Genomic DNA, 15682 nt, shown 5'->3' with positions numbered 1-15682 from the left:
TTACTCCAGAGCCCACAGGCCATGACCGGGAAGGCTCTGAAAGAAGATGTGGCATTCAGTAAATTCAGCCATTAAGCCTAGTCTCTACCCGTCAACAGAAAATGCTGGCTACACCCTGTGGCTGTGCTTACGAGGCTCTGCAACAGGAACTAGCCTCCAGGTACACCTTGTACCTATTGCCACTACCCTCAGAGTAACAGCTATGTCTATTGACTCTGGGCTAGGACTGTGGCTAGTCCCAGATGTGAGTGTAGGTCTTCTGAGTGTCCGAAGAACCTCATGTGGTTATTTAGTGGTCTTACCTTCCCTGCCAAAGTGAAAGCCCTTGAAAGTAGTTATCAAAAATGTCACTTTTGTGGTTGATTTGGGATTACAATTATTAAAGAAAATTACATTTTTGTTGGGCCTAACTTTCCACCAGTAAATAATAGCTCCCTTAAACCGTATTATTTACACTAAATGAAGGAGGCGCTCTCCGTCCCAGTATATAGAAGCATTGTACCGGGGACAAAACTCTGCACGTTGCTGACCTCTTCTAAGAGTGGTAATGAAACAATATGAGTTGTTGCCCTTAAAACCTAGGTAAGAGGGGACAGGTGAGAGGGCAGGGACCTGACCAGGAAGTACACAGTGATGGCACACTGATTGAAGCAATCCTGAAGGCGTAGCGGGTTGTCCAGAACGGCATTACAACCTTACTACTCAGATTGCCAAAACCAACTAAGCACCACAGGTCTCTAGGAGCTGCAAAAGAATTTCAGGACTGCAAATGTGGCAAGCCTGCACATTCACCGCTGATAGTAGTCCTAGCATGTCTTAAAGGAGGTGGTGTTGATTGCAGGGCATGGCTAAAGGTAGGCCTTGTGTGCCAAGCCTGCTGGCTGGGTGTAGCCACATGTCAAACTCATCTCTCAGTGTGGAGTTGCTGAGACACTTTATTGGTTTAATTGAAGAGGTCAGTGCTAAAATATGTGAGGTCACCAGTAATGCCACTGATTATAGAATTTGCGACATCAACTATTGCTTTCTTTGTGCAGTCATTAGGTGGGATTCACTACAAATATATAGTTCAACACTCTACTAGGAAAATCTCATTTACCCAGCATCCAAGGGTTTTGTGAGGAAATAGATGTTGCTGTTGATGATGACCCTAACATAGATGTAAATTGACAGCAGCTTTAAGATAGGGTTGCAAAAACCTAAAGAATTGAATTAGAAAAGAGGGGTACATAAACACAAATACAAATATGATACAGTAGGTGCACTACAAGACAAAGAGGGAATCTGAGCTTAACCATACTGTCTACCCTAGGTATAATAATACTCAGGCACATTACTAAAGTAGCTAACGGCACACAATGACTAGGAATGTGAATCATAGTAGGAGGGATCACTTTTGACTTAGATGAGTCAACAACTCAACCTGTTGCTTGGATAAGAACTCAACGTCTCAACATAAGCAACTACTGATCAGTACTTCACACGAGGATGTTGCATCTCCAGAATGGGGCTCCACACTTGGCTCTCCCTACATACTGTAGCCTAACACATACAAGGAAAAAGGTTCTGGAGCCCTGTTTACATAACCAGCACTATATGCATTGCACTATTCAAAATGATAATGTTCCAATGTAAATTATTTCATACCTGGAAATAGAAGTATGAATCTCTCTGCAATAGGTTCTTTGGAAATAGTCGAATGGCAAACCTCCAGTCTAAATTCCATTTGGTGATCAGCAATAGTGGGCTGGAATTTGACGATGGAAGTCATCTCGTAAACATCACCAGCAGATCTCGTCTTGTTTTCCACATGAGCCTTTTCAATCCGGATGTTGCCTCTGTACCACTCCACTTGAATTCCCTTTGGGAAATATCTGTTGATCTCGCATGATAGTATCAGCTCCTTTCCTGGTTCAGGCGCTGTAGGGTAACACTGAATAGTGCCAACCTTCGGAGCCATGGCTGTTTTAAATTGAAAAATACAATACAATTATCAAGACCTGTGCCATTGACGTCTTAAAAGCTGCAAATTAATACTAGTATGTTCACATTTAGTGCATATGGTTTTTTATCAAAGCAGGTCAATAGAAAGTTGGGAGATAACACAGTGAAAAACATTTAATTGAGAAAATTGGTCTCAAACAATAGAATGTCAAAAGATATTCAACGTTTTTATCTTCTAAGCCAAATAATTTTAAGGGGGAACGGAGTGAGAGAAAGAGAGAGCGCAAGAGAGAGAGAGGGAGTGCGCATGTGTGTATGAAAGAGAGAGCAAGAGAAAGAGATACTAGAGTATAGTCCAGACTTACAGGACACTAGCCACAGCAATCGATTACTATCTATTGATATAGCTAATATCAATGAATCTACAGAGAAAACTGGGTGACAGCAAAGAAGGTTAAGGGGGATATATACTTCGATTTTAGCTATAAAGGTGTGCTTGCCTTACATTAAGGATGTGTGACCAAGTGATACATGACCAAAATGACCTTGTTTTTAATTTGCCCTTGGTTAAAAAACAGCACAACAGAAAGATTGAATGTAGCAGGTAAACATTGCAAGCTAGTCAAAACTAGAAGAAAGACCTCAGAGGAGGAAGTAAGGAAGGTCTGGACTGAAGTATGGACAGTGGGCTTCCCTGACTGTGAGAATAAAGGGGTTCCCGCAGGAGTCAATCAGATATAATAGCTGTTCAGCTGTTTTTGCGGAATGAAAAGTGTAATAATCCCTAAAACAGTATCAGTAGGAATAAAGTGTAGGCTTCAATGGCAGAAGGGTCCATTAAGAAAAGACAATCTCTAAAGTGAGAGAATGAGGCGGGAGGGCAAACTGAAAAACAAAAGCAGTTTTTATGCCGACAAGAAAGGATAAATGGACTAATGAGTTGAGCACATCCTCTAAAAAACTGCTGTTCCCAGATATATATATATATGGGGGAAGATAGAACTAGGTCAATCATCTGTCAGGAAAGAAAAGGCAAGAAGAATAGGAGTATAAAACCATTTATACAAACGAAAAAGGAGAAAGCTATAGAAACAGGAAATCCACATTTATAATTTTTTTTTAACTATTGCCAGATGAAGGACATTGTTAAATATTTAAGAAGGAAGGAATTTGTCCCGCTTCATGTTATAAACCGAATAGCACCACGTTACGTTTAAGCAAATGAAACAAAAGATAAAGATAAATGCCTAAGAAATGTAGTAAGGAGCCTATGGTAAAGCACGAATTGAAGAAGGGGATTAAAAATGAGGAAGAGAAAGAAATGAGAAAGGGAGACAGAAAACACTTTGGGCCCGATTTGGATGGTGGGCAGAGAGCCTGAGGTTTCCCCCCAACCGCCGTATTTTGATTATGACGGTCAGAAGGAAACCAGCAGGTAGATTCCACACCTTTTCCGACGGGCTCTGTGAGCCAATCGGAAATCAGAACAGGAGCGGAATAGTAATCTCTTCAATGACGGTGGAGCCTGGCTTGGCTCCGATGTCAGGATTACAATGTTGGTTTCTGACAGCCAATCCATGTGAGCTTTTCCAACATAGATTGGATATCGGAAATTGAATTTGGGGGCCCCTAGAAGGGCCCTCTGCATTTCACCCTGGGGTCTTCCATGGTGCCCCCCTAAACATCCCTGCACCGTGTTGTTGGCACCACATGGTGTCTGCCACATGGTGCAGGAATGTTGTTAAACCTCCATTTCTACCCTAACGCATCCTCGCGAATCCCTACCGGCTGCTCATGAGGTACTCTGCCTGTACGAGCAGGCCTCGGGCCTGAAAATAAACCACACTAAATCCTGGGTGCTTAACCTCACTGTACCTGCTGAGGAGCTCCCATCCCTGCAGAAGGCTGTGCCCTACCGATGGGCGGAAAACCACATTCGGTATTTGGGCCTTGACCTCACTCCCCAATTGGGCTCCTGGTCTTCGATAAACTGGACGGAGTGCCGGAGAGCGGTGTTAGAGGATCTCCGGAAATGGAGACCCCTGATGGTATCCTGGCTGGGGCGTCCCAACGCGGTGAAAATGTCGATCCTCCCTAGGATCCTATATGTATTTCAATGCTTACCCACCCCTATTCTGCTTCACTGCATACGGAGCCTCCAGCGCGAAATCACGTCCTTCATCTGGGGCGGGAATCGCCCCCGATTTTCACAGAAGATCCTTATGGAACCAAGGGATACAGGCGGACTGGCATGCCCCAACCTGGTACATTATTACTGGGCAGCACATCTCCGATTCGTGGTGGAATGGGGCTCACGCGAAAGTGACAAGCACTGGTTCCATATGGACAGGGCAGTCACAGGGCGCACCATATGGGACTTGCTCTGGCTCCCGCGTACCGCACGCTCCAAAAGTGCGTACCTTGCGGTTCCCACAAAAACGGTCCTGAACATCTTGGATAAAGTAGCTGTGTCTAGGGGTCTTACCACGTTCCCATCTCCACACACACCGATTGCCGGGAATCCACAGTTCCCCCCGGCCCATCGGACCCGGGCGTTTGACAAGTGGATACAAGGGGACTGTAGAGTGATTGGAGACCTCTTCATAGGGAGTTCGCCCAAAACTTGGCAGGACTGTAAGGAAGAGTTTGGGATACCACCGACGGCTGCTCTACAGCACACTCAGCTACGTCATTGGACTGCGGGGGAGGTCATGTATCGAGCGGCCACCCGGGCATACACGCCCTTTGAGAAGCTGGCACGCTCCCTAGGGGGCCTGAAGAGACTGATCTCGCACATATACTTCATTCTGCAGCACCCTGCGTCGACGCCTGCACATCCCTACCAATGACAATGGCAATTAGCGACAGGCACAGACATAGACCTCTCCCATTGGAACAGGCTATGGAGGGACATACCCAAGATATATCGCAGTATCCCAGAGGGAAAACGCCTACAAATTGCTCACCCAATGGTACTACACCCCTCTGCGTCTTAGTAAAATGTTCCCCAACACCTCGCCGATGTGCTGGAGGTGTGACTCTGCGACTGGCGACTTTGTGCACATATGGTGGTCATGTCCGACCTTGACCGTCTTCTGGAAGGAGGTGCTCAGTCACATCAAGGGGGTGCTGGGTTTCTCTCTACCTGAGGAAGTTCGCACAATTCTACTCGGCATCCGCCCTACCACACTCAAAGCACTCACACCCGCAGTGACTGGACCCTCACACTTCAAATGCTAGGGGCAGCCAAACAACTCATAGCCCTATTCTGGAAGCGAAAGGAGGCGCCTCCCGTAGCTTCCTGGTTTGTACACCTTTGGCAGGTCCTGGCGATGGAGCTTCTCACGGCAAGGATACAAGCGCGAGACACACATTTGAAGGCAGTTTGGGAACCCCTAGTGCGACACCTCAGCTCCATAGAATATGCATGCCATATGCCCACTAGACTTCGCGCTTTGCACCTCTTTGATGATGCGCTCGTCCCTGCGGATCCAACTAGGCTGTGTACCTGACCACCACGGGAACCGATGATGGTCCTGCTCCTGCGCGCGCCCCCCTACACTTGCCCTACCAGCATGCTGCACGTACTCATCACTCTCTCTTCTTCTCTGACTTCTCCTAGGCCTCTCTGTCTTTCCTACTTTCTTTCTTCCTACTTGCCACTCTGGCCCTCGACTCTCAACGAGACAGTTGCGCCCTGTTGCGCAGTTTACGACAGTTGGCCTAGTTGCCCGCCACACGCCCTACCACCGAAATGGACACATGCCCGCTTGCAGCGCACCCCTACCCAGCCCATAAGTAAGCCACGCGGCCGGCCCCCTCCAGGAGGGTTGTAGGCATGGTGCTGTGTTAAAAAGCCTCCCTCATCCAAACTGGCGCCGAACTAAAGAAATTGATTTGTGCGCGGCCGGCCTCGACGCGAGGTTGTAGGCTTAACGCTGTGTCCACAATAAACAGACGTGAACTAAACCTCCATTTCTCAATGGAAGCTTGTGCTGCGGGCCTTTTCTGCCCACCACACAAGCTTCCATTGGCCAATGGAGGTTTACAGGCGGCCTTTGGGAGGTCGCATCATAATAATGCAGTCGGTTACCGCCGACCTAAGGTCAGGCGGTTCGTTTTCCGCAACGGTGTCCGCCCAACATTGTAATCAGGCCCATTGTATCAGGTCTACTAACTTACACCTGGGCTGGTAGTCTGCTTAAAATCCTCTAGCGTGTGATTAGCACCCAGACAAGGCCATCAAAATAAGTGAATAGAATCAGGAGCTAAAATCAGATGAGGGGATTATTTTCTCTCTAAAAAAGCATTTACTACAGGGAGAGAAAGACATTTTACACATGGGGGAGGGGGGGGCAGGTAAACAGAGACTAAGCACCCTGCAATTCAACACACACACTTCATAAGCAGCAGAAATGCAAACCATTGGAGGTTCCAGTGGAAGAAGGAGCAGAAAATGAGTGAAGAATACTAAGAGACAAATATTTGTTATGTTAATGAACAGAGTGAATAAAACTGGACAGTAATACAAATCATTTAACCGAACTTAAGACAGCTTTTGATGGACGAGATTCCTTTTGAAATGTTTGCAGAAAATAGAGAAAAGTTCAGAAAGAGTTAATCTATATATATATAAACCAAAGTATGTCTGTTTGTCCTTTATGCATTACTACACCATTCATCCCATGGCCATGAAACTTTGGGAAGTTGTTGAGTACATTCCTACAAAGGTTTCTGTCAACATTAAAAAAAAAATTGGCCCCCCAGGGCCAAAATAATAAATCGAATACTAAAATAGACAGCGAATTTGAGTGCATCAACAGTTATGACCCCCAAACGGAAATCGATTGGTCAATCTACATTAGAAGCACGAAAGAAAAAGGCATTACAAGCTTCAGAAACAGACGAGCAACGGGAAGCAAGATTAGAAGCTGTTCGAATACAAACTGCTCAAGCCCGTAATTCTCAAACGAACGAGCAACGAGAATCAAGATTGGAAGCCCATCGAGTACGCACTGCTCAAGCCCGTTCTTCTCAAAGAACAAGCAACGAGATCCAAGATTGGAAACAGATCGATTACGCACTGCTCAGGCCCGCTCGAGTGAAACAGGAGAGCAACGAGAATCAAGATTGGAAAACAATCAATTACGCACTGCTCAAGCCCGCTCGAATGAAACAGGAGAGCAACCAGAATCAAGACTGGAAGCCAATCGAGGACGCACTGCTCAAGCCACACTTAGAAATGTTTTCAAAAATAAAATGAATAAGGTTCAATAACAATGACACAAAGTAAATTTAATGTTATCATAACGAGTTTCCTTGAATTTCATTTCTTCTGATATCGCAGCAACGTGCGACGGGTAAGCTAGTATACAAATAAACAAAGTCAAGGCTAATAATGAGGTGATTATGTCAAACATATAACATTGTCAATATTGTCAAAAAAGAGCAACCTCCTGAGTGTGGACGTAATAGGAAGGAAAAATACAGGAGTGCATGTGAAGAAAATGTCAACATGTCATTTGTAGGCTAAGAGTGTATGCAAATCTAAACCTTGAAAAGAACCTCCAAAGGGTTTGTAGAATATCTTGCCTATAAAATAACACAGATGCAAGTAGCACACATACATTTGTTGTCGGTTCTGATATCTATAAAAGGACTGGTGAATAGGAGACGTTGGGAGATCCAGAAAACAAAGGATAAACTAGTAAAAAAAAGCTGCTGTCAAAGATATTTTAAAGGGTATATTCAGAAATCAAACATGTACTTCTAATTCACTTAAAACTGATTAGCAATTCTTGAAATCACCGTGCAGCATACGCTTTTAATTGGGTACAAGAAATGGCTTAACAAATGACACTGGAGGCCTGCAAACAAAAGAAGACTAGGGTATTCTTCGAGGACAGAAGGGACCAAAGGAGACCATGAATCAAATTCAGCTGCGGAAAGCGGAGCCCATCTGTTAGTAACTAAAAAAAAAGAAACAAAATAGATATATGGACTCCCTAAAGAACAATTAAGGCGCTGCATCTGCGACACTGCCAAGTCAAGTAACAAGCAGAAGAGCAAATAAGACCATGGTAATGACTAAGGTCATATATTGTTAGTTGACTGGGGACAAAAACTGCCTAGCTGGAAAGTAAAAAATGTGAAACGCCGGTTTACTCGCTGCCACACGCCACTGGTCCTATCTGGAGCCACCAGCCTCCTTTACAGTCCCGGAGGGGGGTGTGGGGGGGACTGCAACGACCACGCGTCAGCCGACACCAGTGGGACTTCAATTCCCATCGGCCCAGCAGACGCTGAGCACCGTGTCCGAGCGCCAGCGCCAGGAGGCACTCCAAGAACTCGAGTGGGCTCCCCGGGCGCGAGACGCGCGCGGGCCAAGCCCGGGTCCATCTGCGCCCGTCCGGGACAGGAAGAGGCAGGGCAGGGCTACCCCCCTTGGCTTATTAAAAGGAACGATTTGCGGTAAGATTCCAGTGCCGGAAGATATTGTTGGACTGGTCTCCTAACAGCAGGGCAGTTTCTCTTTATTGTATCCCCTTTTTTCAGTCACAGTGCTCAAATTATTTTTATTGTCTGTGTACTTAATTGTAGATGGGCAGAGAGTTAGTTATCCTTGGGGCTCTTATCTGGGAACAACTAAACTGCGGAGATCAGTGACTTTGCTTACTGGGAGGCACAAGAATTCGGGCTGGTTAAGTAATTTAGATCTGTACCTTATAGCAACGAGGGCAAGGGTTGCTCCCCTATAAATAATCAAAGTTTGAAAATGAGGAAATAGACCTGTATCCCGAAGCAAAATGTAGCTCGGGGCCAATCAGCTGTAGCAACACCACCGCCAGTAACATCAATTGATAAAATGTTGCAAAGGGCTCTAGGGGTAGTCACTTCAGAAATTCAACGGACTGAAAGGCGACTTTCTATTACACCGGAGCTCTGTTTGCCCACTTTAGATCCCCCCACTGAAATTGTTTTGTCTGGTACCCCGTTATCCCCTGAAATCGAGATATTGCCATCTCAATTACATGTGGACCCTGTTATGGATCTAATAACATCGCCTAAAAATAGTATGGTCACACGTAAAAAGGGGAAGCATAAATTGACAGTCGGGAGGATGACCGCAAACAAGAAGGCAAGGACGAGGTGTGATTCTAGAGAGGAAGCTCCCATCGTTCAGGATCATGGAATAGAGCCCCTCAATACTCTGCCCACTTCATCAAAATACCCAGCCTGGGCACAGTCATTAATCACTGACCTCTTGTCCCAACTTGGCGATTTGATTAGGCAGGAGGTCGCCCCGTTAGCTGACAAATTGAGATTTCTGACAGACAAGGTACTAGCGAAACATATGCAACCCATCCCTCCTGATAAAAGTAATGGATTCAATCGGGGAGGTTTACTTAATAAGTTCTATCCCATGCCCTGGCAAGCCCATGAAGAAACAGACGTCCGGCAGTAGGCAAAGATCTACCGCTACACAATTTGCCGCTAAAGGTGCTAGCAAAGGCCCACAGTCCTTGTCCATACAACCTGAGTTTGGCCAGTGTACCAACAGCCCACAGATGCCAGTTCCCCCTGTGATAGAGAGTAGTCACCCACCGGCCCGATCCCCCGCTAATCCAGTAAACCCAGGGGAGAAATGGGATGTAAGGAATAAAAAAACGGGGGATAAGGGTGATGTTGTGTTGCCAACTATAGATCTTCCCCCACAATCATTCCCATATGTAGTTGTATTAACTGGGGTACCATCTTTAAATGCTTCGCAGAGGGAGCCGCAGCTAGATCTTAGGAATAAAAGCTTATTCTGGCTTGCAACACATAGGCACCTTCCGTATGAGAGGGCTGGGGATATTTTGATGGTAAGGAAAGTAGACTGGGTGGGACCCAACAAAAAAAATACTAGTGGTGATTGTGTGATCATTAATTTCAAAACCCCCCAAGTTGGTAAGCTCTTTACTTAAGAAAAGAAGTCCCCAAATTGAGACCGGTATAGGAGTGAAGGTGTTCCCCCTTGATTATTTTTATTACAACTATGCCGACCAGAAGCGGACAAGCCCCCCCTTAGGTTATAACAAACAGAGGGTGGAGGGTCAACAACTGACTTCTAGCCTCTTCGTTAATCGGCCGCTGTTTTATGACTTGCAAGTTAGCAACCGTTACGGCCCCTTGGAAGAAGTGGATTGACTAGTAACCACTAAAGTCATGAGTGCTGGTTTAAGCGGCAAGGATAAAAAGGAAGGGACTGTCCTGGAAAACCTGGGGTCTCTTCCGGGGGCCACCCTTGGTAGGTTTAACTCTTGAACTAGTGGCCTCTGACTGGACGTTGCCTGGGGTGGGCGCAGGGGTATGTCAATTTCCTCCTCTGCCACTTGAAATTATACCACCCTCCCCGCCTAATCTTTATACGGATACCGTATACTTGCACAATCTTCAAATGTCACCCGATGGAACAACAAGGTCTGGTGGAGATCTCAAGATTCTATCTTGGAACTTGGCCGGCATCAAGGCTAAGCTTTCTTCCCCAGAATGGGGCGCGTTTATCGATCAATTTGATGTCTGCCTGTTCCAGGAGACATGGGAAAGAGACGATTGCACAAGGGTGGGTTTTGTTACCCATAGTATACCAGCCACCACAAGGGGGAGGGGGAGGCCATCAGGTGGTCTATGTATATGGGTAGCTTCCCATGAGGGCTGCTATCCAAGTTCCCTGAATACCCACTCTCAAGATATTCAATCGGTATTGCTTACTTTTCGATCAAAATTAGAACTAGCAATTATTAACATCTACTCCCGCCCTGTACCTCTTGCTCAGGAATCCAAAACCCTTGAGGAATTAAATCTTTTTATCCTGAGGGTGCCCCCCAACTCAGGCCTGATAGTGGGTGGAGATCTAAATTGTCATTACGAACCTCTGTCAGGTTTGTATGATGTCATTACCAATGAGGAGGATCAACAGTGGGCTATACCGGACCCGCAAACTTGCCCAGGTAAATCTTGGTCGCCCCTGGTCTTAATGCAATCGTTCTGACCCATTCTTTGAGGGCCTGTAATGGCCGCATGCCTTCAGATAGGCCGAGTAGGCCCACATTTGATAGAACCGGCCAGGCCTCTCAAATTGACTATATTATGGTTGATTGTAGGTCCTGGCACCGGGTCAAGGACTTTGAGATTTTTCCACGGGTGGACAGTGACCATAATGCTTTGTCACTAAACTTTAAGATTCCAGATTCAAGTATATTCCCTGTTAGTGAGACCCCCATTGATGACAGGTTGATCTTGACCAACAACCGGAGAAGAATAAAATGGGGGACATTGAAACAGTCACCAGAGAAAATGGAAGAATTATATGAAATGGTTATGCCTATATTGCAGGAACTGAGCACGTCCACAGGTGATGGGTCCAACTCTGCTCATATACACTCCATTGCAACACTCCATAATCAGCTTACAACTAATCTAGCTATAATTTTTAATCCTATCAGTCGCCCAAAAAAAACAGAAATTTCCCACATATGTGGTATAATGACTATTGCCATAAGGCAAAGACAGCGTTGCTGGCGGCTGTTGAAGGGGAAGAAAAGCCACTAATAAAAAGTAGACGGGCTAAGTACAAAGAAGTTGTCTCTATTGCAAAATTATCCCTGGAAGAAACTAAAGGCTAAATATTAAATCTGCACTATTGTCTCGGGACATGAAAGAATTCTGGACAATAGTAAGAACTGGCTGTAAGGAGGGTAATCTTGCGGGCGAACCAAACTTGCCAGCGGAAGTGTGGACTGAGCACTTTACAGCTCTGTTCGTAACTGATCTAGAACAGGACCCTCATAGAGATTCTAGGGGCATGTCCTGTACACAAATAGAGTGTGCACAGGATCAACCAGATTTATCTAGTAGACAGGCAAGTGAGGCCCAGGAAGGAATAACATTAGGTGAGGTCATCTTAGCGATAGAAAGGCTACCAGCCGGAAAAGCACCTGGCCTAGACAAACTCCCTGGGGATCTGTTCCGGGAAGAACCCTTAATTTGGGGCCCCTATTTGCTGGTGCTATTCAATGCCATCATGAATGGCATGCCCATTCCTGACACCGGGGCCGAAATCGTTACAATATTCAAAAAGGGTTCCCCACTAAACCCCTCAAACTATAGACCGATCAGTTTGATCAACGTCACTCAAAAACTGTTTATTAGGGTACTTTTAGAACGGATCCAAGGCTGGCTGGAAGAAAATTACACCATTAGTCCCTATCAAGCAGGATTCAGGAAGAACACCTCCACACTGGATCAAGTATTCAGATTCCAATTAATCATCTGGAAGACGGTATCTATGGAGGGTGGCAGCCTCTATTTTATATTTGTGGACCTGAAAACTGCTTTTGACCTCGTCCCTAGGCCCAAACTGTGGGGGGTATTAAGAGATATGGGGATCCCTTCCTATCTACTTGATATGCTGATCAAGCTGCATGACAAAACCTATGCCCAAGTAAGATGTGGAAGGGGAGGAGAACTGACCAACAGGCTCCGATTTAGCAGAGGTGTAAGACAGGGCTGTGTGCTCGCACCGACCCTGTTTTGCCTCTTTGTCAACGCACTAATCCCACTATTGGTAGAGGTTGTAAATACTGATGCTCCAAAGTTAGCAAACACCAAGGTTGCAGTACTGATGTTTGCTGACGAAACCCTCCTCTTATCAAAGACATCGATGGGTATACAGAGGCTATTGGCCAGCTTTTTTGCATTTTGCAACAACAGGGGGTTGGTGATTAATACTACCAAAACTAAATTCATGATTGTCAATCCCCCTAAGACAACACGCCCCAATCCGTTATTGAATGGGATATCTCTGGAAAGGGTGGCTGTCTTTGAATATCTAGAAGATATGCCCTGGGCACCCCAAATAGCCAAAGCTAAGCTTAAGCTATCTCAAATTGGAGGGAGTATAGCCAAATTGGTGAGGGAATTACCTTTTAAACCCATCGGCCCCGCACTTGAAATGTACAGGGCCTAAGCGCAGCGAGCTACACTCTATGGGGTGGAACTATGGGGGCACTGCTGGTCCTCCACTATAGCCGTAGTTGAGAACAGATTCCTAAGACAAATATTGGGACTCCCAGTAGGTAGCCCGCTAATCCTTCTACGACTAGATTTGGGCATATCGCAGTTAGAAGATGAGGTTGCCCTAAAACCTCTAACTTTTTGGCAAAGATTGTGGGCAACCCCCGAACTGGTGTCCTACCAGGCAGAAACAAATGAGCTTATATATTATCCAGGATTGCTGGAAAGGGTTCCCTGGTTTGCCCATGTAAAGCAAGAGTGTGAAAAGCTCAGTAAACCAGCCTTGTGGAGCACTCCTTGGGCTACCAGCCCATTGGTCCCTCAGGCTCTACTACCTAGGACCTACCGCACCCAAAAGCTCGAAGAGATGCATTCAAATCCTAAACTGGGCCCCCTTACTACTCAGTTTCTTATAGTGAAGGATAGTTATGAACTTGAAATTTTCATGGATGACATCGTTCCACAGGTTTCAAGAAAATTGGTATGTCCAGTTTAGATATAGCACTCTACCTGTGCGTGCTTTTACTAATAAATGGGCAGGGCAGAAAGAGGAGGGGTGTACAGCATGTAACACACAAGAGGAAAAAAATGCATGTTCTTTTTTTCTGTACTGGTTATCAAAAAGCGAGGTACTACTGGTTAATACAACTTTGTCGGAATCTGGGATTCGGGCATTGCTCAGAGGCATTTCGGGTTTTAAAATATGATACATCTAAACCCATTGTGTTTGCTGTCTCACGCTATTTAAATGCAATGTGACGAAAGAGATGGGCCTTTATAGAAAAGGGCAAATGATTATAAAATGTACATCGGCATCAAATTTTTATATAATATGTTTAGTATGTGGTGTAGGAGTCATCGACTTCTTAACTGTTTATATATAAGCATGGTTGTTGATTGTGATTTTATTGTACATAGACCACTTTTAAAATTATTTATTGAACTTTTGCTGCTACTTTTCTACCTTGTTTGCCAACTGTAATATATTAACAAATATAATTGATCCCTGCTGGCCCACTTCCTCGCCCCTCCCTCTCCCATTCGATCTATTTGGTAAAATATTTCTTGTGATTTATCATTAGAAATTGTATTCATTTATGGAGTGTTCTTAAGAATGGCACGAATTCCTCATATATGTTTGTAATTTTGTGTTTTGTGTATACTTTTTATGGTCCTAGTGAGCGAAATAAAAGTTTATGAAACTAAATTATATTTTTAAAAGACAGATGTTCTGAAATAGAAAATTGATGCTAACCAGAGCGGAGCAGGGATTACACTTTTCCAACTAAATGTATGAATACCAAAGTAGTTTGTTTCATGGCCTTTTAAGAAATCGGAGCTAAAATCAGAAAGCATTGTCTTAAGGCATGACGGTAGTGGCTCATATGTAAAGTGATAATCTCAGGAAAAGAGGTAACCTAGAAAAGGATATAAGCCTAAACCAGATAATAACCTCGTGTTTGGTTGAATTTCTGGAATAATCATCAAGGGCCAGATGTACACTTGCAAAATAGCGCCTCGCCAATTGCGAGTCTTTTGCGACTCGCAATTAGCGAGGCGCTAATATGCATGTACAACAGTGTTATTACACTGTTTTGCAATTCCCAATGGGGTCGCAAATACAGAGGTTCATGAATATTAATGAGCCTCTCGCAATTTGCGACCCAATTGGGAATGGCAGGCCTTCCCAGGTATGGTGGCCTGCTGGGCTCAGCAGACCACCATGTCTGGGTCTGCTTTAAAATAAAGCGCTTTTTCCCAAAAAATTAGCCCGTTTTCCTTAAAGGAAAACAGGGTGCATTTAAAAAAGAAAAAATGAAATGTTTATTTTTTATTTTTTGAGGTCCCTGGGACCACTGCCTGCCCTTAAAACATATTTTCCCCTGAGTTTGCAAAGGGGAAGGGGTCCCCTAGGAACCCCTTCCCTTTTGAGACCTTTGAGACCCTATTTCCACCCTCTTGAAGAGGGTGGTAATTTGCGAGTGTATTGCAACCACAATTACGGTCACAAAACATTTGTACATTGATTTGCGGACGCAATTAGGAATGGAACGCCCCTTTCTAATTGCGACTCGCAATTCCTAAACAGCGAGTTGCAAATAAATTGTGACTCACTATTTAGGAATTGTACATGCCAACAGTGATTTTGCATGGACAAACTGGTTCTCAAACTGGTTGGCACATGCAAAATTACGTCGTACATCTGGCCCTAAATGTTTTAGATCCTCTGTTCATGACAGGATATTTGAGGAATCCAGTGGAGCCATGGTTCAGTGTTCTTTTACCTCATCCCTGGCTTGCACTATACAACGTCCAAGAATTCCTACCCTAAGAAGGATAAAATAGAAACAAATGCTCAAAATATTTAAGTGAAGAAACTGGGAAGGTTATGGGATATGAACAAAATATTACATCTTCTAGATATGTGATAGGAATATAATAAAGGTGTGGATGAACTCATACATCCTTTCCGCAGGTGATGCTAGTACGCTAGGACCGCTACTGAAATTGCACAAGCACCAGTTCTGACACCAGACATAGGCAGACTGCCCATCAAAGACGTGGTGTCAACTGCATGCACCAGGCCTAACTGAGGAGGCTGTGTAATTGAATTGAACACTTTACAAAGCACTACTGCTCAAATACAATATAAATCAAACTTCTATGAAGGAGGGATCAT

At 44.8% G+C, this 15682-nt stretch overlaps 1 protein-coding gene across 1 annotated transcript in view; it reads right to left on the bottom strand.

Moving 5' to 3' along the window:
* The window catches only part of LOC147663993 (uncharacterized), a 264963-nt gene that overhangs the window by 82096 nt on the left and 167185 nt on the right, over positions 1 to 15682 (bottom strand). Inside the window, exon 8 of the mRNA XM_086950021.1 lies at positions 1648 to 1962. Coding sequence (XP_086806147.1) covers positions 1648 to 1962 — 315 coding nt within the window. The remainder of the gene's footprint in view (positions 1 to 1647; positions 1963 to 15682) is intronic.

Source organism: Lissotriton vulgaris, unplaced genomic scaffold (genome assembly GCF_964263255.1).
Source record: "Lissotriton vulgaris unplaced genomic scaffold, aLisVul1.2 SCAFFOLD_1406, whole genome shotgun sequence".
In the NCBI taxonomy this organism is placed as follows: domain Eukaryota; kingdom Metazoa; phylum Chordata; class Amphibia; order Caudata; family Salamandridae; genus Lissotriton; species Lissotriton vulgaris.
Note: the sequence above shows the minus strand (reverse complement) of the source record. Positions and strands in the feature narration are given on the sequence as shown.